Source organism: Myxocyprinus asiaticus, chromosome 42, assembly GCF_019703515.2.
Source record: "Myxocyprinus asiaticus isolate MX2 ecotype Aquarium Trade chromosome 42, UBuf_Myxa_2, whole genome shotgun sequence".
Classification (NCBI taxonomy): Eukaryota; Metazoa; Chordata; class Actinopteri; order Cypriniformes; family Catostomidae; genus Myxocyprinus; species Myxocyprinus asiaticus.
Genome location: NC_059385.1, coordinates 10,650,970 through 10,678,115, shown reverse-complemented (window position 1 = coordinate 10,678,115; position 27,146 = coordinate 10,650,970). Strand labels below are relative to the sequence as shown.

The following is a 27,146-nucleotide window of genomic DNA, read 5'->3' as shown; positions in this document are numbered from 1 at the left end:
ACATTGCATGCCGGGTATTATTAATGCTGTCTGTTTCTCCCTTCTCAAATCTTTCCTGTTTTGTGACATGCTTGCTCTGCAGCAAATGGAAACTCTGGCTGTAAGTTTGACACCAAGAACTGTTCTCTCTCTTATTCATCTGTTAGAGCAAGTGATCTGTGTTTACTAGGGATGTCTGTAAGAATGGTTAAAATGTGCATCTCTAGTTTACAGCTTTACTGTTTAGTGCATGCTTATTTTTGTTTTTCAATTCAATATACCTGCCAATGGCTAAACACATGAATTTAATTTGCTTATTGGATGGTAGAGTTTGGTATTTACTTTTTGTAACAGGCTTGTGCGTATGCCCATTTCCTTTATCATGCCATGTGTCTAATGTATCTCTGTGACCTCCACAGCAACTGGAGTTGTGCCAGAAACTGTACAAACTTCACTTCCAGCTACTCCTGCTGTTTCAGTCCTACTGTAAACTCATTGGACAAGTGAACACCATCAGCTCTGTGCCAGAGGTATACACAACTCATTATACCAAAACCACATCACAAGCAGCCCTCTTTTAAAATGATTGTGTTCTTTCATACAGTGGGCATGACACTATGCCCCGAACAAACACTGCAGCTTGTATTTACTTAATGGCGCATTAAATAACTTTCCACTGTAAAACATTTTACAAGGGCTGTCAGTTTAATGTGTTTATTCAGTACAATTTATTATATTAAAAAAATAAGGCGTTAAATTAATCATTCCCCTGGACCGTAATAAGGAATATTCCTACCATTAGAGCAATTCAAGCTTGAAGTACCACATTCCTGTTTTTACCTGTCCCAGTCAGCATATATAATATTTAGACTTAAATATAATTAGTTATATTTTTTATAATAGTTCAATATTTAATTATTTTTATTTTGGGGCCTTTCTTCGCAAATATTGATATATAATGAATTTTTGGCATATCATGTAATTAATTTGATTTAAAAAAATGTCATCGATTGACAGCCCAACATTTTACTTTACATTTCCCCTAAACATTGAATAGCACTTTTGACAAATATGTTTAAAATCATGGACACACACAAGACTAAAGCCTTAAAAATAGAAAATAATAATAATAATAAATTAAAGCCTTATCCAATCACTATCCAGTACACTTGTAATTTTATTGGAGCACACTCGATCCTGATCTTGTGCTTTTTATCTGTAGCTGTGGAACATGTCTCGTGAACTGAGTGACCTGAAGAATTGCCTGCGACTAGCAGAAGCCTCATTAGCTGGCGATGAGGAGGACCGGCAAAGGCATGGCAACCAGCCCAGCTTCCCCAGCTCAGAAGCAGCTGTGCAGGCCATCCTCGAGTGTTTGAACAACAACGAGTTCAGTATGGCCATTCGCTACACTCAAGAGTGCAGGTAAGATGTGACAAGATAGTGTGCAGTAATTTATTCTGCAGCGGGCACTTGTGGGTAGTGAGTAAAGTCACTAGGGGGAGACAGAGCTCTTTTAAAAGGGTACTTAAAGGAATGCGTCAACTAAAAATTGTATTTCTCTGATCATTTACTCACCCTCATGCCATCCCAGATGTGTATGACTTTCTTTCTGCAGAACACAAAAGAAGATTTTTAGAAGAATTTTTCAGCTCTGTAGCTCCATACAATGCAAGTAAATGGTGACCAAAATTTAAGCTCCAAAAGCACATAAAGGCAGCATAAAAGAAATACATATGACTCCAGTGATTAAATCCATATCTTCAGAAGCTAAATAAGTGTGGGTGAAATCTCCACTTTCACATTCTTCTTCTTGTGTTTTTGGTGATTCACATTCTTTGTGCATACCACCACCTATTGGGCAGGGAGAAGATTTTATAGAAAAAAAGGACTTAATGTATCTGTTTCTCACCCACACCTATCATATCGCTTCTAAAGACATAGATTTAACAACTGGAGTCTTACTTTTAAGCTGCCTTTATGTGCTTTTTGGAGCATCAAAGTTCTGTCCACCATTCACTTGCATTTTGAAACCTACAGAGCTGAGATATTCTTCTTAAAATCTTCATTTGTGCCCAGCAAAAGAAAGCCATACACATCTGGGATGGCATGAGGGTTGAGAACTGAGAAAATTATGTGAGAATTTTGTTTTTGGGTGAACTATTCCTTTAAAGGGACAGTTCCCCTACAAAAGAAAATGATGCTATTCGTAACATTTTGTTCCAAACCCATATGACTTTGTCTGTGGAACTCAAAGAATGTTATACAGAATTTTAGTCTCAGTCACCATTCATTCACTTTCATTGCATCATCTTCCATACAATGAAGTCGAAAAGTGACTGAGGCTAACATTCTTCCTAACACCACCTTTTGTGTTCTCCTGAAAAAAGTGAGTCAAAAGGGTTTGGTACAACGTGAAGGTGAGTAAATGATGACAGAGTTTTCATTTTTGGGTGATCTATCCCAGTTTGGTAAATGTGGCATTCATTGTTATAGACACCCTTAAACTATTCTTTCTTTTTTAGACGTTTGTGGCCGAATGACATTTTCGGTGGTGGCTCAGAGGACGAGATCCAGACTCTCCTCTACGTCTACTTCCGGCACCAGACTCTGGGCCAGACTGGCACCTTCGCTCTGGTTGGCTCCAACAAGGACCTGTCGGAGATCGGCACAAAGCTCATGGAGCTCAACGGAGAGATCCGCGACATGATCCGCCACGCTCAGGGGTACCAGGTCATCTCATCCAGCCTCCTAGACTCCAGCGTTTCCGGCGTGAGTCTCTGACAGGAAGCCTGCAGCACCCTGGACCAGCCCTGGCCTGGACCCCCCGATCACTGGATCCCCCCATAGTCACCCAACCTCTCCTGCATCATCCCACATCCTGTGATCCTCCACTCCTGCCACCCGCTCCAGGCCAAATCCAGTGCGACATCTGGGAGTGCTGCCGCCCTTTTGAGGGTGTATCTCATAAACTTGTGCCCTTTTTAGGAAAACTTGCACGAGCATCATTGACTGTGTTGAACGGGAGGGGGCTCTTGAAAGTGAGTGTATCTTCAAGTCCTCAGATGTGCAGCAATAATGGAGAAACAGAATTGCTCCTGCGAGATTCCGTGGATTGAGTCACTCAAGACACATCTTATTGCACTGTATTGACGTTTTCATGTTGTAAACCATATGAGGGAAAACAAAAGTTCTACTGAGAGCAATGCTGCATTTTGGACAGGAAGTGCCAAAGTCAGAACTTCTACTGCAGACATCTGCTCGTTTTGTTGTTGAAAGGATAGTTCACCCTAAAATGAAAATTTTGTCTAATTTAATAACCCCCATGTTGCTGAAAACCTGTATGACTTTCTTCCGCTGAACAAATGTTTTTAGGAATATTCTGAGTTCAATACAAATTAAGCTAAATCAACAGCATTTGTAGCATAAACAAAAAAAGCAAATATTTAGGTTGCAGTGAGGCACTTACAATGGAAGTGAATGGGGCCAATTTTTGTAGAGTTTAGGCAGAAATGTGAAGCTTATTTGATAAAAGCACTTACATGAATTCTTCTATTAAAACTTGTGTATTATTTGAGTTGTAAAGTTGTTTAAATCGTTGTTTACTGACATTACAGGGTTTACGGTGTTACGTTGTCATGACAACAAAGTTGTAAAATTGGATGTAACGTTACACAGAAATGGTTATTAGGCGATTTTTATCACACTCAATGTTTATGTCTTGTGGCTATACTTTTGAATCAGTGAGTATTTTAATGTTTTTGGATTGGCCCTTTTCACTTCCATTGTAAGTGCCTTAGTGTAACCCATATTTTTGCCTTTTATTTTAAGACAATGAGGGACAAGTCAAATTAATTTTTGTGGTAATCAACATTATACTACAAATGCTGTCGATTGAACTTGTATTGGACACTAAATATTCCTTGAAAAAATATTCTCACTGCTTTTTGCCAAATAATGAAAGTGAATAGTGACTTGGGGATGTAAAGCTCCAAAATAGGCAGGAAAAAATTACACCACTATGAACCCACAATAAAAGTAATCAATCGGCTTGTGTACGAAATTCCAAGTCTTCTGAAGCCATACAATCACTATGTGTGATGAACAGACTGAATTTAAGTCATTCACTCTCAAATCAAAACACTGATTAGCTATGTATGCAGTGGCCCAAATCAACTACGGCACAGGTTAGACATAACATCTGGTCAAGACATTTGCACGTTTTTCCTTCCGTGTTCCACAGAATAGTCAAATGGGATTGGAACAACCTTAGGGTGAGCAAATAATGACAGGTTTTTTATTTTTGGGTGTACTATTCCTTCAATGTGGGGAATGTGCAATGAGGGATTGAAATGGATGCCTTTCTACTGTAACTTAACAAGAATGTCTTTATATTTCTGCAACCAGGACACGTTGCACAGCTGGAGGCGGCTGAGAAGGACATCACAGGACACTGTATGACTTTGGTCATTGTCACCATAGTTGTAGCTGTTGTTTGGTTTAAAGGTGAGAGCTTGCGTCTTAGTGAAACCTGTCCATCACTGATGTAACGCTAGATATCAGCTTCTACACCTGCACATAGAGACACGCAAACACGCTGACATTCAGCTATTTGTGTAACTGATGAACTGTTACTGAAGCGGATTCTACTTCAAGTGCTGATTTGAGATTGATTGTTTTTAATCGAAGTTCTGCACTCTACTGTACACCGGCTCATGTCTAGGGTAAATTTGTTTTTACAATTTCAGTGTGCATTGAACAGTTTTGAGAAATTGTTTTGTCAAGTTGCAAAGCATGCATTACTGTATTTACGTTTAAATTGTATTTATTTATAAGTTGTATTTTATTAAAATGTTTTGTATAAAGTGGCAAAAGGCGTCATGTGAAGATTAGTTTTGTCACTAGTGCATGCTAAAACAGATTGCACATTGTAAAGCCTCTTTGGAAAACGTGTCTTTCCCCCCTTACCATTAAAATACAAAAAGCTTTTGTGAAATAAATTGATTTGTGCATTCATGTCACTTTGTCAACGTTATTGAATTTGTGTCATCAGCGTCAGGATGCATTTTAATGACCGATTTGGAATGGCCCAGGAATGGAAGCAGTCACAGCAACAGCAGTAAAGGGACAATTTATTCACCAACATGAACTAGAATCTTTCACAACTCAGCAACTTCACGCAGACACTGGTATTATGCTGCAATACTTTATTCAAGTTTTATAAATTTACAAAATTTATTGGAATACAATACATTCCACCCAATAACATCCTTGGGCCACATCTGCAGAGACTCTAAAAAACATTAACGGTCAGACCAGAGCAATCAGACTATGTATTTGAAACTGTAGATGGTATCACAGGAAAGGCTTTTGCCCTTACAGCGGCCACACAGATCCTGACGGTGAGGACGGCGCATGTCAATGTGCCTCTGCTTCCGTTCACAGCAGCAATGAGTCTTACAGCAAACCTGATAAAAACGAACAATTTAAAAACACAAGCAATCACTAAAGTTAAGGGGGAGGGGGGAGAGGGAGAGAAGATTCAATACCTTGCACTGAATGGACTCCACCCTATATGGATTCAGTCCTGCTTGGCACTTTCTGCAGAGCTGCTTGAAGTACACCTGTAGGAATGATGTCATTTAAAGCATATTGGGGGAGGGTGGAGGAGTGTCCTGATGTAACTTGAATGCCAGTAATACAACACTTTACCTTGGAGGTTCCCGAGATGCACCACACAAACGCACTTTCCCATCGAATATTGCACTTACTGCAGTGATAAAATCCATATTTCTGCTCCAGAAACTACACCAGATGAACATTTGTTTAGAACTCAAGTCCAGTACCATACCAACTACCAAAGATGTAACCAAATATTCAAGATTCAAATGAAAGTTTATGAATCAATTATTAAAAATGCTATGGGGGGGGGTCAATGTACTGCTCAATGTTTATGGTGTAACCATTAAAATGGCACACACAAAGGAGACATTTGGCAGAATGTTTGGTCTCAGTCCCCATTCACTTTCACGGTTTGGAATGATGAAAAGAAACTGAAATGAAAGGGAGATGACGAAGCTTATTCACACTAGCGCCATCTTTGATTTCTAATGGGAATGGGAGGCTGAGAAGGATCAACTTGCATCCATTTAAATGGCACCATTAAAAGGTATAAAGCTACTAGACCACATCTGATTTTCCCACAACTCATGTTGTCAGGAGTTCTTTGTGTACTGAATGTTCTTGGACAGATTTGATAAATGTTTTGTCCGCGGAACAATCCAAAAACACTTTAAACGGCAGTGCAGCCCATTGAAGAGACTGTACATCTATCCCTCACAGCCTTGTTGTCATTCCTATTAAAAATCAAAGATGGCGCTAGCGTGAAGATACAAAGCACGTTCTTGTACCAAACTGTAATAAAATGTAGTTAGCTAGAATTTCAATAATAATAAAACTCCCAAAAGTTACATTTATACCTTAAAAGTTTAAGGCCACAAATGTCGGTGGATCTCTTTTTATGACAATTGTGGTGACTAATGCAAAACTAACAGCTTAAATTGCACAATCACTGTAGAATCTACGGCATTTTGATAATTGTTTGGTAAGGACCGTTTCAAACCTGAAAGTTGGACCGTTTATTTCGCTGAATTACTGCCCTCTCTGGCCGCGCTTCGTTGTGAGTGACTTCATCCTGTTCACATGTTTCACTGTCCGATTCACTGTCCGTCTTGAAGCTTTCGTCTTTATTTTCGTCCCCTTCATCGTCTTTACTTTCAGCGGCAGTCGTGGATAAGGAGAAAATCCTGCGGTCGAACACGGGAGAGTAAATGGCGACAGGGCGGGAGAAGCGCACGGCGCTGATGGGAGTGCTAGGCAGTGTGTCTTTCAAAGGGCTTGTCTTCCGAGACGCCCACTTATCCCCGCGATAAAACAGCGTTTTGGGGCCGAGCGAGCACTGCACAGTGGCATCTACCTTTGGGTTCACCTGGACACCGAACTCCCGCGTGTTGGCCTTGCGCAGGCGCGGGGTTAGGTTAGGGTTCACCTGAGATAATAACGCTTTTAACTGAGCACGCTTATAAACGTCAAAATAGTCGGGGACATCTGGCGGCACATACACGTTGTTTCCCTTTTTGTTCCAGTTTTGCTGCTTGAATTTCGGCTTTCCGTTATAAAAGGGGAAGTAGCCAGGATACCCTCCACAGTCGTAAGGTGGAATGAGAAACTCGTCCATTGTGGTAAGATAAGGAGTAAGGCTGCTGTTGAATATTTATGAACTCTCTGATCACGAGCAAGCGCGTTAATTGGTTTTGAAATTGGTGCAAAAATCAAATGTGGGCGTGGGTCTCATGCAGATAACAAAGGTGGATTCATTTCAAGCAGGTAATGGTCGCTCTACGTTACGTTATCTTTATTTATTAACTTAAGATTTCATATTTGTTCAAAAGAATAGACTGTGGTTTAAAGAAAGAAAGAAACAAAATCTATTTCAAGCTATTTTTTTTTTTTTTTTTTTTATGTGTAGAACTATTATATATACAGTATAATTTTTATGACCTAATATTAATTGAGAGCCAGTATGGTATACTTGTATTTGTACTTTTAAAAATTATTTTCTAATGCTGCAGGACTAAGTAAACTGCAAAAAGGCCATTTGAAAAAACTTAAAAGAAATGGTGACCAGGCAGTGCCCAAAATATATACCTTTATGTTTATATATATATATATATATATATATATATATATATATATATATATATATATATATATATATATATAATGGATAATCCATGGTGGTGCGTTAAACGGTTTTAATGCACAACGTGGAGGCGAAGAAGGAAACGTTGCCTCCGCGAAGTGCACTCAAATCATTTAACGCACACCTCGCCTTGGATTATCCCGCTTATACCATGGTCAATTACTAGCATTGATTAGTTACAGCTGTCATTTACATTTTTACTGGAAGCATAACAATATAAATTAACTTTATCTACTGTTCTGCCCATTCTAAATCAGACAGAGATAAAGTACTGCGATAATATTACAGTTCCCTTACGATTCAGTACACTTGACATTGCGTCACTAAGCTGACGCTATTGGGGGGGGGGGGGGTCCTTCTACATGACCTAGTTGAAATCTTTCTACAATAACACCAGGATTGGCTATGGTGTTTACACCCCGCCCTTTTAGGCGCGAAGCTCTCCGGTATAAAAGCGGGCACGCAAACACCATTCCTCAGAGTTTTCTTCCTTCAAGACAGCGATTCATCTCTTCTACTACTTCGCCATCGACATACATGAGTCAGCGGGCGGGATCTTCATGGCAACGAGAAGACTCTCTGCTCACCTGCAGTGTTCCAGCGAACATTTACTCTGCCTCGCCGCTTGACACTTTGCTGGTGAACAGGCCGCTTCAGCATCCTGATTCCCCACAGCGCTTCGATAGGAGGTTTGTATCCTTATAAGCTATTGTTGATAGTGTGTGTGTGTGTGTGTGTGTGTGTGTGTGTGTGTGTGTATATATATATATATATATATATATATATATATATATATATATATATATATATACACACACACACACACAATATCAACAATAGCTTAAAAGATGCGAGCACGTAAGTGGCACTTTTAGTTTTATGTATAAAACTAAAAGTGCCACTTACATGCTCGCATCTTTTTAAAGATGTCGTTCCGTAAGTGTTCCTTATGCGAGGGACAAATTCCGCCGTCAGATCAGCATGAGAGCTACATTCACTGTCTGGGCTGCGCCCACACAGAGGCAGCTCTCATGGAGACAGACTGCCCTCACTGTGAGGGCCTGAGTCTCAAGACGCTTCACTTGTTAATCGGCCTCATTCTGAGGGATGATTCAGCCTCCCGCACCCTCCCGCCCACCTCTTCTGTGACTCCAGAGAGAACATATGAGGAGTCACGGCAGGGCCGCGAGATTGAACAGGATGAATTAGAGGTGGATCTTGTGCCGGCACGCCCTGCGAGCCCCTCAGTCTCCATATACTATGCCGATACAATATGTGCGTGACGAGCTTCGGCCCTCTGCAAGAGCGCACAACCTCGCCAAGCTGGTTCAGCACTCCATGCGATGGCGGTGCTCCAAGTTTTCCAAGCTAAGCTCCTCAAGCAAATGGACGAGCAAGACTGCAATCCAGAGATGTTCAAAGAGCTCCGCACCGCTACGGACTTACGAGCCACGAAAGTCACTGCACAGGCCATTTGCAAGTCAATGGGCAACCTGGTAGTTTTAGATCGTCACATCTGGCTGACCCTCATGGAAATGCGTGACGCAGAAAGAGTCGCTCTATTTGATGCTCCGGTGTAGGGCTGAAACCATTAGTCGACGTTATCAAATTGACAATAAAAAATTGTCAACAAAAATTTTCATTGCCGAATAGTAGTTTAATCCCATTTAATGTAACATGAGATCACATTAAACTCTAATGATGATGCGCAAGAGCAGCATTGCACTTGATTGAGGAGTGGAAGAATTACACAGCTCACAGTCCAGATACAATGCAACAAAATACATTTTTGATTTGTGTGAGGAGGTTCGTTGGGTGGGAAAGGAGGAAACGGGAAACTTTGGATTTCAACTCAAAGGTAAGACTTTAATTAAACAAACTCAAAACTGACTTTTCAGCACAATACTCAGGAACACACAAAATGCTTGCTATACATTAACTTAAAGCAAATCTAAATATCTTATATGTTGCTTCTCAAGTAAATGTATCTTGTTTTTAAGGATTTTTAGACAGTTTTAAATGGAAAACAAGACAAAAACACTTGATAACAATAGGATTTTTTGCAGTAAAAAAGTATATTTTTCCCTTTAATTCAGTGAATGCCATTTAGAGGTATTTTTAAAAGATGATTTTGTCCTCTTTATTGTTAGTAAGCACGTTTAATACAACCTTTTAAGTCAGGGCACAAGCTGAATAATCAGTTAAGAGCTAATGATTAATCGTTGAATAGTCGAGTAATCGTTCTAATAATCGTTAGTTGCAGCCCTACTCCGGTGTCTCCAGCCGGCCTTTTCAGCTGCTCTGTGGATAGATTTGCTGAGCACTATGTCACGACTAGGCAACACTCACAGGCTATGATACATTTTATGCCAAAACGGAGCAATACTTCATTACAACCGGCTCGCTCCCTCTCTGTCTCGGGCCAGCTCCCGGCTAAAAACCCCATGCCTGCTGCCACAACGCTGCCAAAAGTCGCACGTTGAGCCGCCAGTAAAGCCATGGCCCAAGCGAAGGCAGCTGCCTCAGTGCAAGCCCCACTCCGATGGGAAATCGTTCGAAGGAACTGCATATCAGTTCAAAGTCCTGCCCTTCAGATTGTCCCTGTCTCCTCACATATTCACAAAGTGCATCGATGTGGTACTCGCCCCTCTGAAACTGAGCGGCTTGTGCATTTTGAACTTGATTGGCTATTACTGGCCCTTGATGATTGGCTATTACTGGCCCAATCAGAGACTCTATTATGTCAGCACCGGGACTTATTGCTCCAACATCTGAACAGCTTGGGCCTCAATGTCAACTGGGCGAAGAGCATGCTCTCCCCCAGCCAACAAATCTCCTTTTTAGGAGTGCGTCTTGACTCCGTGAGCGAGCGCGCTCATCTCATGAGCGGGCGCGTTCAGGCCATTCTCAAGTGTCTGTCTCAGTTCAAACTGGGGAGAACACTTCCACTGAAGCTGTTTAAAAAAGCATTGGCGCTTATGGCAGCAGCATCCGCCATCATTCCATTAGGTCTCTTACACGAGACCCCTTCAGTGCTGGCTCAAGCGCCATGTGCCACGGCATGCTTGGCGCCAAGGGTGCATGCGCATCTTTATATCTCACCTCTGTCTAGCTGCTCTAGCACCTTGGACATCTTCTGCCTTCTACCAGCAAGGTGTCATGCTGGGGCAGATTCAGGTGGAAAATGATGACCACGGATGCTTCCAACACAGGATGGGGGACATTGTGCGACGGTCGCCCGGCTTTTCGGCAGGCAGAGGGCGTTGCACATCAACCGCCTGGAACTGTCGGCTGTTTTCCTAGCCTTGAAGGCTTTTCTGTCCAAAATAGCGAATTATCATGTTCTAATTCGCTCAGACAATACGACAGTTGTGGCGTAAATAAACTGCCAAGGTGGAATTTGTTACCTACCAGTGATGAGACTGACACGTCACCTCTTCCTGTGGAGCGAGCGCCAACTCCTCTCTCTGGGAAAGATCTGGGAAATATTCGGCAAAGCGGAGATCGATCTATTTGCCTCCTTGGAGAAAGCCCACTGTCCCCTCTGGTACTCCAAGTCCCAAGCTCTGCTAGGAATGGAAGCAATGGCCCACAAATGGCTTGCGAAAAGCAAATATGCATTTCCCCCGGTGTGTCTCCTTCACTCTGTCATATGCAAAGTCCAAGAAGACAAGGAAACGATTCTATTGGTTGTGCCGAAGTGGCCCAACCAGTTTGGTCTGGATCTTTCAAAGGCCACTGTCAAACCCAGAAAAGGCTATGTGCCTAAGGTTCTAACCACGCCCTTCAGAGCACAGGTGGTTCACCTTCAAGCCTTTTTCCCTCTTCCATTTAATTTGGATGAGGAACAGTCCTTGCATTTGTTCTGCCCTGTGTGAGTGCTACACACATACACTGAGCGCACTCGCCAGTTCAGACTGTCTGACCAGCTCTTTGTGTGCTATGGAGGACACACGAAAGGAATGTCCATCTCCAAGCTAAGACTTTCTCACTGGATTGTTGATGCAATTGCCCTGGCTTACGTGTCACAGGGTGCAAATTGCCCAATTGGTGTTAAAGCACACTCAACTAGAGGCATGGCCTCTTCATGGGCATAGATGAATGGTGTGTCCTTACAAGACATGTTTTGCACCAGGATGGTCTTCTCAAAACACATTCGCTGCGTTTTACAACCTAGATGTGACATCTCTCTCATCGCAAGTACTCTCTGTCTAGAGCGCTTGCTATTTCGTTGACCAAACATACATTTATTCCCCTCTTTTCAAGTATGGACTCCATGTCATTTTACACAACTGCCTGCATTCAGGACGTTGTATCTCCCAAAGTCACAAGCACTTTCATTATAAATAAAACTTCCTTCCTGACTAAATTCGTGAAGGGATTAATTCATACTATATGACCATAGTTCATATATATTCTGAGGAAATATATAAATTCTCATCTCTAATTTCATGCTGATTTATCACAAAACACCACACTGCAAAAAACAATGTGCACTATTGTGTACAATAATTTTTCCTTAGAAATCATATATTCACTGTGCATTATCACAATGAGAATCAATGGGTTCATCCAAAAGCTGAAAATTGTTGCTTTCAGATGTTGCTTTGTTTTATTATTTGCTTTGTTAATGTAATTTTGTTGTGCTGTGCACCTCTGGGCCATCGTAGTGGAGAACATAAGCACAGTAATAATTCGTTAGGCAATCAGGCTGTTGCTGGGCAGCCGAATAATTGCAGGGTAATAAAAAGTGGGTTTTAAAACCCTGTTTTGATTTAATCTATAAAAGGTAAACAGGGAAAAAGGTAATAAACTATAATGCAGGAAGGGCTTGAAATTTTAGGTTCACTAAAGTTCAGGCTCTTCAATCTTTTCTTTGCATTATCTGCAGCTAAAGGCATGTGTTTGTTAGAATGAGGAGGTTGTTGTTGTGTTGTTGTGGTTTGTTTTGGGTGTGAATATTGGCTAATTCAAATTTAAAGAAATTGCAGGAATATATTTTAATGTTAAAAGAAAGTCAGGATCAGGTCTTTGTTGCATCATGGTATACTTTTGTTAAAAATACACAATAAGTGATCCCGGTAATTGTCCAGTTTGTAAATTGGGCCTTCTGGTGTTTTGAACAATCAACTTCTGAATTACCACCATCCTAAAATTGCAATGCTCAGCCAGTCCATTGTTTTTGTTCCAGCTGAAAGCACTGTGTGAATTTGTTTGCCTTCTTTTTCCTCTTCTGTTCTCGCTTTCTGTCTGTCTGTCTCTTACTCTCTGCATTATATCGGGTGGTCTCTCTCTCCCTCCAGTGGCTATAGACTTTTTGTGTTCCACAGAAGAAATACAAAAGTCCAAACGGGTTTGAACCAAAAAGAGGGTGAGTAAATGATGAGCATACTGTAACGGAGGATGCTGTAAACAGGTTCTTGTCATATGAAAATTGCATTATGCATCACCAGCAACATAAATTCACATAAGAAGCTGACCTTTAACAGATGACTGAGTGACAAACCCACCGGGCAAACACAAGGCTCACACTCATGATTTCCACTTACCTGGATGACACAAGGTAGGTGTTGAAAAGCAAACACGGTTTGAGTGAATCTAAGTTATATATTGGAAAATAGGGACCTTCTTTGTGTAGTCCAACAGCAGATATCTGTTATAAACAGAGATCAAAGAAAAACAATCTCCTTTATTTACCTCTACCATGCATGTCCAATTCAAATGTGCAAAGCCCTCTGTTTTTGCCTATTAAGTCATAAATTCTTTAATGTATTCAATTATGTACTTTGGTGGCCTAGGTGTCTGCAATATTGATGTTGAGTCAAACAGGCAAATTGTGCAGATAATGTGATGTTGGTCCGTTCAGGAAACCCAAAGGCTGGTTGAAAACTAATAAAATGATGCCAGGGAACATATTATTTCCATTAACATATTACAATGGTTGTTGTTCCTGCTGGGTGCATTCAGAACAAACAGGTGGATATGATTGTAAGCCTTCTAGATGGAGAGGCCTTTCTCATATGCTTAAAATAAGTACATCACAGGCTGACATATAATACCTATAATACAATTAAAAGCACATGAATATTTTTTTCAGTATACATTACAGACACTTCTAGTTTAACCTGTTGCAACGGTATAAACACACATTCAGTGCACATCCTGTAGCACATCCATAGCATGCAGTTTACAATTTTTTTCTATAAAAACACAAAACATTAGAAATTAAGTAGACAAGAATGTTATAAATGGAATTAAAATGACCTAATTAAGTAATCTTTTTTATAATTGTAAACTGTACAAAATGTGGTAATTTTAATGGGAAAAAAAATGTACAAATTCAAAAACTGCTAATTGGCTAACTGGTAGTTATCTTACCATATATTGTGTAAAATAGTAATATATTTAACAAGACAATACATGTAATTTTACAATTATTGTACAAATTGTGATTTTTAGAAGTAAAGTGTAATATTTACCTCATAGTTACAGGTGAAAATGTATGTTATGTTTAGCAAGACAATACAACTTTTGTTAAAATATGGAAAAAATAGTCGGACATACTCAGAAGTCACTGTATGACCCATCACATTTGATTATATTTTATGGAAATGTTTGTTTCTTGTGTTTTATACCAGCTGAACATTGAACACTGAACATTGGGGTGCTTTATGTTGTTTAGTCAATGTTTATTGCATTATTTTAATGTCACGTGTGTTACCCTGATGGTGTTTTGCATTTGCGTTGACACTGTGCAGCGTCTATATGCATAAAATTCAAAGCAGATTTATGGTAATTCCAGTAGGTTGGTATATTAATATTATATCATGTAATGATATGTACGGTTGTGAACTGTAAAATATACAGTTACCAAATCGACATCCTATAATGCTTGAAACACTATATTTTTTTACTTTGAATTTCTGACATTCACAGCTGCCATTTTTTTTTTTTCATAAATTTAAGTTTTTTGTTTTGTTTTTTGTTTGTTTTTTTATAGTAGTAGTTTGTCCACTGTTTAATGCCTTTGCTTTAAACATTTCATAGAATACAGATGTATTTCATTTATAAACTGTGTAATATGCAAGAAAGTGTGTCATTGAATAACTTTGGATTACTGGATAGCTAGGTGATTAGTATTCCTGTAATATACAATACGGTGTATTCATACTAAGCTTTTTTTTAGATATCCAATAGTTAATTAGAGCCACAGGGAAAAACATTAATGGTTTTAGTTGTTATATAAGTTTCCTGTTATATAGAGGAAATGTAATATTATACTGGCTGGAAGTGCACAGTGCTTGGAAACCTATTTACATGTCAAGTGCCTCGGTAATAATTGATAGAGTTTCTGAGAGGACAGAAAACGGGCCCAGATGGGGCCAAGTGGGTTATACAGCAGTTGTGAATGCAAACAGTAAGGGGAGAGGCAAAACTCACTTGTTTTCATAGTATTACAACTGCAAAGCTGTCCGGCTCTCTGACACCATGGAAGTTACATGGATGTTTTTGACACTAATATTCTTCAGTCAACTACAGTGGACAGCAGCTAATCCAGGTGCAGGACTGCACACATGGGATAGATTTGCCAAACTTCCATATCCCGGTGACAAAGCCTTCCTATATGATACTTTCCCCGATACATTTATTTGGGCTGTCGGCACCGCTGCATATTCAGTGGAGGGAGCCTGGGAGAAAGACGGGAAGGGCAAGTCTATCTGGGACACTTTTACACGCGGAGGCACCCGTGTATCCAGAGGCGATGTGGGCAGTGACAGTTATCATAACATCGCAGGGGACCTCCGGGCGTTACAGCAACTTGCAGTCAGTCACTACAGATTTTCTCTATCCTGGCCACGCATTTTCTCCAATGGCACCAAAGAAAGTTACAATGAAAAAGGGGTGGAATATTATAAAAATCTAATTCGTGGATTAAAGGATATTGAAGTGCAACCTGTGGTGACTTTATATCATTGGGACCTTCCTGACAATTTGCAGACCGGCTTTGGAGGTTGGAATAATTCAATAATGGTGGAACTATTCAGAGAATATGCAGACTTTTGTTTTAAAACATTTGGAGCGGATGTGAAATTTTGGATTACCATTGACAATCCTTTTGTTGTGGCCTGGCATGGATATGGAACTGGGGTTGTGGCACCTGGGATTAAAAATGATTCAGATTTGCCTTTCAGAGTTGGACACAATCTTTTGAAGGTAACAAGCCACATACTCAAATGTATGATTTTATTTGTTAGATTTGACTAGACAGATAGATAGATAGATAGCTTGGACTATATTGCTCAAGTGTACAATTTATGTAATTCAAAATACTGTACACAAATTCATATTTTGATAGCATGTGGTGAAACTGCACTCTCTAATCATCTACTGTAATCAATTTTGTTTTTACATTTTATACAGTACAGTGTTTTTTATTTTTATTTTTTATTATTATTATTATTATTATTATTATTATTTTTATAATTGTCTTGTCTTGTTGCTTTCTAGGCACATGCTGCAGCCTGGCACCTGTATGACGACCAATATCGTGCCAGTCAGGGGGGACAAGTGTCCATGGCTCTTGCTTCCCACTGGATCAAACCTAGCAGAACCAGGCTGGAGAACCGCAGAGCCTGCCAGTGTTCTTTGGACTTCGTGCTTGGCTGGTTTGCCCGCCCGTTGTTTGTGGATGGAGGCTATCCGCCTTGCATGAAACGCAATTTGACCCACAGATTGCCGTCCTTCACGGAGGCCGAGAGCATGTACATTAATGGAACAGCTGACTTCTTTGCCCTGTCTCATGGACCTGCTCTTAGTTTTCAGCTGATTAATGACAGCCTGCGCTTTGGCCAGACAGAAGACCTGGACCTGAGGATGCTGCTGTTCTGGGTCCAAGCAGAGTACAACAATCCACCTATATTTGTAGTGGAGAGTGGCTGGTATGGAGGTGGCAATACAAAAACAAAGGATGCCAAGCATATGTATTACCTGAAGCGCTTTATTATGGAGACTCTGAAAGGTAGATGGGTGAACTGTAAGATATCTGATAAACTGATCAGAAGGCAATGATAAAATATGACAAAGTAAAAGGACAACACCCCTGAAAAGTACATACATTATATACTGTATATATATATATATATATATATATATATATGTATGTATGTATGTGTGTATATATATATATATATATGTATGTATGTATAGATAGATAGGTAAATCCAAAGTCTGAGACTACTTGTGAAAATGCTTCTATTTTCAATACAAGTTGTTTTAATTTCAATATCTATATTATAAGGATAAGAATATGAGTGAAAAGTGAATTTCAGTATTTCTTATTTGGTCACTCTTTTGCTTTACTGACAATATGAACTTGAGCTTGCATGGACTCCACAAGGTTATACAAAACATGATGATCCTTGTTTTTCCACCATTATTTGAGAATGTTCCAAAGAGCATCTTGTCTGCTTTAATGGAAGCAAGGAAATCTGACTTTTTGTACAAAGTAGCCAACAAGGTCAAATTTCCATATTTGAGTCTAGAATTTTTTATATTTCTTATTCATTTTAGGTCATTACTTTTCTATGTTTTTTTATTTTTATTTATTTATTTTAAATACTTAGTGTTTATTTCCAGGTTTAAAATAGGTTTAGAATGTCAGATTTTCAATGTAGTCTTTTGGAGAGACTTTTGGAGTCGACCCCACAGTATTATAATAATCGTTTTAAGAATTCCGATTTCTTACATTATTATTTATTTAAGAGTGCTTTAAGATGTGCTTTGTTCTCTTTACAGCAATCCGCTTTGACCAAGTTAATGTGATTGGCTACACAGCCTGGTCTCTGCTGGACGGGTATGAGTGGTACCGCGAATATGGAATACGACGAGGGCTGTTCTATGTGGATTTCAACACTCCTGATATGAAGAGAGAGCCAAAGACATCTGCCACTTTCTATAGCAAACTCATAGAAAAGAATGGCTTCCCACAGCTGCCCGAGAACCGCCCTGCACAGGGCGTCTTTCCCTGTGATTTTGCCTGGGGAGTGGCAGCCAACTCCATACAGGTACAGCTCTAAATTTGGGATCACTTTGATTGATCAGTTTACCCAGTTCAATTAAGCATTCAGTACAAATAGAATGATCTCTATTTAACAGAAAGTGTATAGGTGGCATTTTATTGGCAGATGTAACAAATGCATTAAAAAGGAGTAGATACTAATATACAGTATAATAGTAATGGAATACTAATAATGGTAAAATGGACATTTTGTTTCATGAATTGGGAAATCTACATAGTGTGCCAATCAGATAATGATTATAAATGTACTGATCCTTTTCCCTTAATATTAATGATTCAAGCAAACATATACAGTATTTGTGAACAAGACATTGGAAAATGATGTTAGTGGGCTGCAAAGGTTTCTTTGTAAAGTGAACTTGTAATTTATTACAATAATATGATTTACATGACTACTCAAATTTGTTGGATTTGTAATTATTTATCTGAAAGTTCAGGGTTGAAAAATAGTTTCTGTTTCTGTTAATGCTGCTGTGTTTTTGATAAGTAAAATGTAAGACTTTACACAGCAGGAACACGCACCATAGGTTTTGTGCTGGAAACTTAAAAGTAAATTAATATATAATCTACAGTAAATAAGTAATGAAGGGTCATTTGTACAAATTTGGATGAACATGCTGACAATGGTAGTTAATTCACATTTGATCCAAACCCAGAAACGGCACAAAGAGATTTCCTTGATTTTGTACACCGCCATCTAAAGTTCAGTGTGGTTAGCAAATCAAATTGATTTGATTGTGCTTGATTTTTCCCATTAGTTGTTTGTTGTGAGTAGGAGGTTTCAAAGTTCATTTTTGTAGAACCTAGATTCTCTGTAGATCATATGGTGTGTTTAGCCTTTACCTTTGTCTTATGTTCAAAACCTTAGAATTTAAATATAATATAATTTGTATATACAGTACCTAAAGTTCATTCAGTTCTACCCACTTAAATTAATGTGAATACATGAACTTATTCTGTTGCCAACTGAAATTATCTGAGTTTTTCGATCCACTTTTGAAGGTTGAAACCACACCTACCCAGTTTGCAGACCCCAGTGTGTACATTTGGAACATTTCGGGTAATGGAGAGCTAAAAAAGGTCCCAGGTGTGCAGGCTCCCGCTATGCGCAGGGCACGGCATTGTGCTGATTACGCCAGCATACACCAGCAGGTGTCTGATGTGCAGCGCATGCAGGTCTCACACTTCCATTTCTCCCTCAACTGGTCCTCCATCATTCCAACGGGCAGAGTGTCTGATGCTAACAAAACACTGCTAAACTACTACCACTGCTTTGTCAGTGAGCTACGAAAGGTTAACGTAACCCCAGTTGTGACCCTTTGGCACCATACCGGTAAACTGTCCAGCCTACCTGCACCTATGGAGGCTAGTGGGGGCTGGCAGAGCGAGGAGACAGTCCAAGCCTTTGCCAACTACGCCAGGTTGTGTTTCCAACAGCTTGGAACACATGTCAAGCTGTGGATCACGCTGAATGAGCCCAATGATGAAGAGCTTGAATACGCAGTGGGCCACCAGCTTCTTCGTGCCCATGCGTTAGCTTGGCGCATTTATGATGGTGAGTTCCGCAAAGCTCAAGGTGGTGAGGCATCACTGGTTCTTCATATGGATTGGGTCGAACCTGCATTTTCTTTCAACCGAGAAGACGTGGAGCCTGCAAACCGAGTCTTGGACTTTAGAGTTGGCTGGTTTGCGGAGCCCATCTTTGGCAGCGGGGATTATCCACCAGTGATGCGTAGCTGGCTCCAACAGCGAAACAATATAGATCTCTTCAATTATCACTTACCAACATTCAGTGAAGAGGATCACCAGTTGGTTAAAGGAACCTATGATTTCTTTGCCATCAGTCACTTTACTACCTCAATGGTATATGACGGGGTAGAGGACAAATACACCTTCAAGGACAAGTTGCAGGTGCAGTTGATATCTGACGTCACCTGGATCATGTCTCCGAGACGCAACTCTCCTGTGGTCCCCTGGGGTCTTCGCAAGGCACTAAATTGGGTTAACTCTAGATATAAAGGGGTTCCCATTTACGTGATGGCCAATGGTGTTCAAGAGGATACTGCTAGGTTTAAGGATAGCTTGCGCATCTACTACCTTTACAACTACATTAATGAAGCCTTGAAAGGTGAGTCACCTTAAATTTTGTGTAAACTTTAGACCTGTCAATTTAATGTGTTAACTTGGCTTGATTTATTTTACAGAAAAGAAAAAATAATAAGATGAAATAAATAAACACAATTAACAATTCTTGTCCCTTGACCCATAACTAAATTCCACAAAAATATATTTTCCTACCATCGGAACAAATCAGGCTTGAATTACTGTACCACCTGTATCAACTTTTCTCAGAAAATATCTATTACAATCAGCAATTATAATTTTAAATTGATTGACAGCCTTAGGCCACATCCACACAAATACATTTTCATTTGAAAATGCATTGATTTCACTACGTTTACGCCTCTCATCCAAACTAGGATGGCATTTTCCTCCACCAAAAAGGGAGCGTTTTGAAAGCGCTCTCCATTACTGCATACTTTGGAAAACGATGGTGTTTAGAGTGGATGTGGCCTTAGTTAACTTCAAATAGTATTTGTCAATACTTTTGTGCACTGTTCAGGAAACATTTCATTTTGACAGTACAGTAATTCACTTGGATAAGTTCTGATGACTCAAAACATCATGCCATCTCTATTTAGGGGTGCAAAGCTCACACTGTACACACATAACATGTAGCGGTTTAATTATTAAGCAGAAAACTAGGGAAACAGATTGCTGAACTCAACAAGCAAGCCGCTCTACATCTTGAGCTTTGGAAAAACATTTGTTTACTATTCCCAGACCCCGACAAGGCCTTATTTACCTTTTCATCTGAATTCACTTTATAGTTACGTGACAGGTACATAGTCGTTAGCATCAGAGTTTAATCTTTTTCTAACCTCTGGTTTGTTCTTTTAGCATATTCACTGGATGGCATCGATCTGAAAGGCTATTTTGCATATGCGTTCAATGACCAACGGGATCCAGGCTTTGGCATGTATGGTCATGTGCAAGAGGAGGTCATTTTAAAATCTTCACTAGACCATTATAGAAACATTATCAACCATAATGGCTTTCCTGCTCCGGGCACAATTCCACAGCAGTGTACCCATGACTCGGTGCACTGCTCTGGGTGTTATATCCTAGCCAAGCAGCCTATCGTCAGTTTTCTCTCTCTGGTGGCCATTTGTATGCTGATTACAATGTGCCTTTTTATCTACTACGCAATCAAGAGGCGCAAATTAACTACGAAGCGATGAAAGAAAATGGTTTCTTGGCTTGGTTGGACTCCTCTCTTATTCTTATTATTTATTTATTTTTCTTAATGGTTGGTGAAGTATATGGCAACAAGGAGAAATAGGAATTGAAAATCAAAGACTTTTGTAAGTACAAACACCCACATTCTGTTAATATTACATCAGTGGTTATGCTTAGCTGTGTCTGAAAGGTTGCAGGAGAATGCAGAGTGGCTAATAATGATAAACACAAGGGGCTACATTTTTTAATAAAGATTGAATCAAGATAAAATCACACTAAAAAGATTTTAATATGACCATTGTGGGCCATAAAATAACCATTGCTGTGACGGGATTCTTTGCTTTGTTGTAATACGAGGCTAATTTCGGAATCATTCATCTATTTAAATAATGCTATTTTAAAATGAACCTCCACATTACTGCCTGTAACACATTCTTGAATTATGGTGGTCACATTGTGTCCTTATGGATACTACAGGATCAAAGAACCAGCTATTTATTTAATGTAAAAAGACTATATTTATTAGTTGGAGAAAGATATTGCTTTATTTGGTGCTTTTATTTGCATAGCAGTTTAATTAAAATGTTAAAGAGGGCCATGTGGTTGGTTTAATTAAATCATTTTAATGTGTGCTTTATTTCATAGTATGCTTAAAAGAAAACATATTTAATATTATAATTTTATATGGATATATTTAATTATCTGCTTAACAAGTTACATAAACATGTCACACATCTAAACCTCAAACAATAAATGTATATACACTTTTATGGCATTTTGTTAAGTATCTAAGACTTGTACAACCTTTTTTTTTTCATGCTTAAAATCCAAAATGTGGTTAAAAATAAAACTTTTAAAAGGCTTTCATTCCATTTGTAATTTACTTTCTCAATATCTTTTGCTTCTGTATTTGTTTAGAAATAAGACAAGTATTCATTCATCTTATGAAGCATACTGTAATCTGACTTCCAACCATGCAGTACACTACCTTTATCACATTCCCAAAAGGCATAAACAAGTCAAAACTTTTAGAAAAAAAGACTTTTATTATGAAAAACAATCAGGCATCTTATATATCTTTCATTTAGACTACAATGACTCAGAACATGAAGTTGTCAAGTCCATCTTCCATAAACTTCTTGTAGATGGCCATGAATTTGGCTACAAAGGCCTCCAGGTGGTAGATTGCTTTGTTGCCCAGCTGCAGTCTGTGCTCATAGTATGCAGCCATCTGAGCCACTTCAGCTTTCAGGTGCCCATCACAGTTACTAAGCAACTCTGTCACCAGGCCCTGGAATACCATAGAAGTACAAAGTGTTAATGCAGTAATTGGCCACCATTGGGTAACTTTTGACCCAAATCAGATATATTGTACAGCACAAAAAATGTATTTGCCCACAAATATACCTTCATGATGACTTCTGGTGGGATGCAATGAGTAAGAAGTTCATACAGTCGTGCTCGAACCTCTAGAAGTCTGCAAGAATATAACGGACAACAATTTAGCTGTCCATTTAGTTTTACAAGAGACTAACTCATTCTTGTGAAGCCCTGCATTTTTATAGGCACAATCAGACAGCTAGTGAATTTTAATTTTTGCTTCAATAGATGCATTTTGTTCTGACCTTTGAGGGCTCTGCTGACTGACAATAGCATTTGCTGTCTCTCTAAGGTACACCTCCCAGTCTGTTTCAGGAATATCTTGGTCTGGTGAGAACGGATACCTGAATAAAAAACGTATATTCATTAATTTCTGTTCAACACTGATAATGCAAGTCATTCTTAAAGTAAAAGCTATTTCAGCTTCCTTGGAGCAACAACTTAGAAATACACAGAAATAAGCCTGATCTTATTGCTTTCACTTACTGCTGTACCCTGCAGGCTTCACACATCAGAAGGGCTTTGCGAAGGTTGCGGCCAGACTTCTCAGCAATCTGTTTGGCCAGCTCAGAAGGAAGTAGCAGCCCCTCCTTCCTGCACACACCTGACAGAACACTGCACACCTGAGAGGAGGGAGGAACTATCAGTTTCAGATATCAAGGAGAACACACAAATATAGAAATACAGTTCTGATAGTAACTTAGCTGGACATATAGCATTTATATGTACTTTACTATATGTTTTTAAATAGTACATGGACAAACATATTATTCAAGACATTTTATAATAATAGATTATAGAAAGTGCAACCACACCTCTTCCACACTTGGCAGGGGGACTCTCACAGCCAGGCACCTGCTCCTGATGGGAGCGATCACTTTAGAGGTGGAGTTACAGCATAGAATCAGCCGGCAGGTGGACATGTACTTCTCCATTGTACGTCGCAAGGCATGCTGCGCATCTTTAGTGAGCCTGTCCACCTCCGTCAATAGCACCACTGGGATACACCAGGAACATCATTATCAATACTAAAAGCTATATTGAGTCTGTGATAGATATAATGAGATACCATCAAATCAAGTCCCAGCTCTTGTCTACTGCACAGCTTTAGATTAATGATCTAATACAATATGATGAATGCTTCTGCTAATGAATAACAAAGCCAAACCTTTGAACTCCCTCTGAGCACTGGACTGAATCTGTTGAGACTGAGCAACAGTTTTTATCAGCTCCTGAATGACCACACGGTCACTGTTCCCGGCATCACTGAGGACAAACAGGTCAGACATGTCACATGAGTGATCTGGTAGTGAACTGAAGGCTCTAAACATAAATTACATTCATTCATTCACTCACACACACACACACCGCTACAGCAATCAGGTGGAACTTTTCATTACCTTGGATTCACCTCTATATGGTAGTTGCTGGCAATGGTGTTGATTTCAAGTTTCTTTTTAGATGGAGTCTACAAGAGACAAACACTAAAGTTAAGCCTAATAATTAATAATGGCTTAAATCAACTGACATCATTGATCAGGAACTGCTTTATATACCGTTATAGACTGATGCTCAATCCTGAGTTTTTCGACCCCAGGGCCATACAGCTCTCTCAACAGACACATGATGCGGGTTTTCTTCCCAGCACCAGCCGGTCCATAAACCAACAAGTGTGGAAAGTCACCACATTGGACCTGCAAAATCAAACAGTGAGAGACTGCTTTAGAGATAGCTATCTACTTGTTTACTATAGGCTTTATTTTCATTACAGACACTCTAAAGTGCATGCATGTAATTAATTAACAGACCATTTCAAAAGACACATTTCTTCAGAGGGCTCAATGACTTACATGGAAGGTCGTTTTAATTCAGTTTCAGTTATTATAATTGTTTTACATCACTTGAATTTGTTTTACATAATTTGAAACTTCTTGCGCTGTTGCAGTCTTACCAGATTTTTGAGTTGATTTGCTTGCTCCTTGTGATAGTCCAGTTTAGCCAAAGACGTTGGTCTGTATTTGTCAACCCATAAACTCATTTTGTGCTCTGAAAACTGAGAATATTATTCCGATATGAAGATGAAACGCAATGTTATTGTGAGCCCTCTGCTCCCGAGAAGCATTAACCCGCGCAGCGCGCTGTCAACACACCGACTACAGGGAGCGAAAAGGGACATTAGTTTTCGCGTATTAAAAATTCAATACACTGTGGTACTCTTTTTCTGATTGGCGCCAATTAATTCGCAAAATTAACTATTGAAGAATAAGATAGATCATAAGATTGCTAATAATGTTTATATATATATATATATATATATATATATATATATATATATATATATATATATATATATATATATATATATATATATATATGTATATTTCATGAAGTGAGTTTGTTTATATATTTAATCCAGTGGTGTATTAAATGTGTAAAAAAAATGATTGTTGTAATTAATTGTAATTATTACTCTAACTAATAAACTAATTCATAATACGCAATAAACTGTTAAGCACTGTATAGCTAATATGAGTGTAGTAATGTTCACGTTAACAAGTTATCTAGTATTAACATATATAGCCTACATAAGAATGAATGGTTATTTGTTTTATTTGTGTACTATAATGTGCTTTTCTGTGTATAGTGAAATAGTTTTCATATTTAGAAATATACACTGAAATTATTTGATATCACGAGAAAAAGGCACCACAGACAGTAGTAAAAGAACCAGCAGGGGTGCAATAACATGCAGTATTTTCACAAAGTTTATTTGCATAAGTTAAATTTAAATGTATATATATCAATATTTACGTTTAGCAGGGAAATAAATTTACAGCGCAAATTATGGTTACTCCAGAGATGCTTGTGCATTTGACGCTGTAAATGTCCCGCCCCTTACTGAAACTGAAAATATGATTGGCTAGCAAATATTCAATCGCATCTGAAATGAACGTTCTGATTGGTGGATCAGATTAGTCGGACTGTCTGTCTTGCTAGTACCATTAGTTGCAGCTTCCGCAGCACCGTGCGAGTTTAGGGAGAATCTCTGTACCCTTTTCTGCGGCATCGTGTTAGTAAATTGAAAAAGGTCCTAGTCAAAAGACTACTCGTTGTTCTGGCGGTCATACGTATCATCGATTATTTAAGGTGGGCATACGTAAAATCCTAAAAAAAAAGATAGGCAGTATACGGCGTATGCCGTAGACTACACTACTGATTTAATCAAATTCATTACTTTACATTAATCTACCTAATCTTATTTTTTTTTATAAGACAATGACATTCCTTTGAGAAGAAATAAAAAATTAAAAAAATAAATAAAATAAAAAAAATGCAATGAAAATACAATACGGTAAACTGACGCAATTATCCCAATCAGTAGATGGCGACTCTAAACCGTTTTATAATTCCTTATACTTTAAGTTCAGGCAAGTTTTAGGTGTAATCTAATTACAAAGTAAATAGTTACTATAATTTAATTACTTTTTAAATAAAACATAGTAGTTGGGCACATTACATTTCAAATTCTTGTAATTAGATTACAATTAATGACTTTCAAATAAATGTATACATTTTAAGTACTTGGGTTACACTTTAAAAAATAATATTACTGTATATATGTAGAATATAACTAAAACATGAATTACATTAATATGAACATCTGTTTGCATTTTGTGATAGCTGAAGGGCGTGCACCCTTTTAACAAGTCAATGAACAAGTAGGAAATATAGACTTTATTTTAAATTAATTGAGCAGAAAAACAAAAGTTTCTTAATTAAGTGTTTTAGAAAGTATCTTAAAAGTATTTAGTAATGTTATTATTTCTTTGATGAGTTCATCATTAATTTAAGTAATCTGATTATAATTTTAGAGTAATAATTAATAATTTCTAGTGAATTACTTCTATTTTTATTCTTATTTTGTTTTTAGTAATTTAACCAACGCTGTGGGCGATACAGTCATGCAGATATGTGTTAGGGGTACCTTCCTATCTAGGGGTCCAAAGTTGAACAAAGGGACCCAGGTGCTTGTGCTTCAACTGACAGTATACCTCTAAATGACTGAAAGCATCCATGCAGAACTCTTCTGCCAATAAGTTATCTTTATACAATGGTCCTGCATATAAGCTACTCTGAACTGACAACCCATACATACATTAACATGGCTGTTCCTAGCAGATGCTTTCTTGTCTATGCAATTTACAAGAAAGATATAAAGGCTGCAATCCCTTTGCAGAGAGAGTGAACTTGGCAACTGTTCTCTTTAAATCTGTCATTGCACTCATCAAGAAGTGGTCCCATTGAATCAAGATTAGTCTTTCACTCTTACCCCAAGACTAACCTGTCTCACATTTTTGTGTTTTATGCTGCATTTATTGCCAAAACAGATTACTCAGTCTGATCACCCTAAATGTCCACACTGATGTTTACCTTTCTTTCTCAAACTATACAACTGTATTTCCTATCTTGCTTATGATATACATTATTTTGTATGCACACATGAGGGATTTTGTAATCATACTGTATAACATGCATGTTCTGTATAAATTAATCGCAATCCCACCTGTTTTTCCCTATAGACTGCATGCTACATCGGGTTTTGCCTGCCTACAGTATATTGTGATGTTTGGATAATCATCTTACAGA

General features: G+C 38.7%; 5 protein-coding genes across 5 annotated transcripts in view; 2 read left to right on the top strand and 3 right to left on the bottom strand.

The window, feature by feature from the left end:
• The window catches only part of LOC127432385 (protein furry homolog), an 88,018-nt gene extending 83,023 nt beyond the window's left edge, over positions 1-4,995 (top strand). Inside the window, exons 59-62 of the mRNA XM_051683381.1 lie at positions 83-100; positions 399-509; positions 1,202-1,404; positions 2,505-4,995. Coding sequence (XP_051539341.1) covers positions 83-100; positions 399-509; positions 1,202-1,404; positions 2,505-2,763 — 591 coding nt within the window. The 3' untranslated portion in view covers positions 2,764-4,995. The remainder of the gene's footprint in view (positions 1-82; positions 101-398; positions 510-1,201; positions 1,405-2,504) is intronic.
• Positions 1-27,146, bottom strand: part of LOC127432392 (spartin-like) — a 471,452-nt gene that overhangs the window by 81,630 nt on the left and 362,676 nt on the right. The window lies entirely within an intron of this gene.
• zar1l (zygote arrest 1-like) lies at positions 5,181-7,216 on the bottom strand. The gene is made up of 4 exons (XM_051683425.1): positions 6,602-7,216; positions 5,692-5,784; positions 5,529-5,603; positions 5,181-5,447 (listed from the first exon to the last, which is right to left on the bottom strand). The coding sequence occupies exons 1-4, from the start codon at positions 7,214-7,216 to the stop codon at positions 5,304-5,306; spliced, it is 927 nt and encodes a 308-aa protein (XP_051539385.1). The 3' UTR covers positions 5,181-5,303.
• Positions 14,851-21,141, top strand: kl (klotho). Its single transcript, XM_051683407.1, has 5 exons — positions 14,851-15,955; positions 16,250-16,760; positions 17,537-17,805; positions 18,822-19,947; positions 20,781-21,141. The coding sequence occupies exons 1-5, from the start codon at positions 15,230-15,232 to the stop codon at positions 21,119-21,121; spliced, it is 2,973 nt and encodes a 990-aa protein (XP_051539367.1). The 5' UTR covers positions 14,851-15,229; the 3' UTR covers positions 21,122-21,141.
• LOC127432393 (replication factor C subunit 3) lies at positions 22,084-24,775 on the bottom strand. The gene is made up of 9 exons (XM_051683423.1): positions 24,451-24,775; positions 24,056-24,193; positions 23,900-23,967; positions 23,668-23,765; positions 23,315-23,496; positions 22,986-23,122; positions 22,745-22,843; positions 22,527-22,596; positions 22,084-22,410 (listed from the first exon to the last, which is right to left on the bottom strand). The coding sequence occupies exons 1-9, from the start codon at positions 24,535-24,537 to the stop codon at positions 22,219-22,221; spliced, it is 1,071 nt and encodes a 356-aa protein (XP_051539383.1). The 5' UTR covers positions 24,538-24,775; the 3' UTR covers positions 22,084-22,218.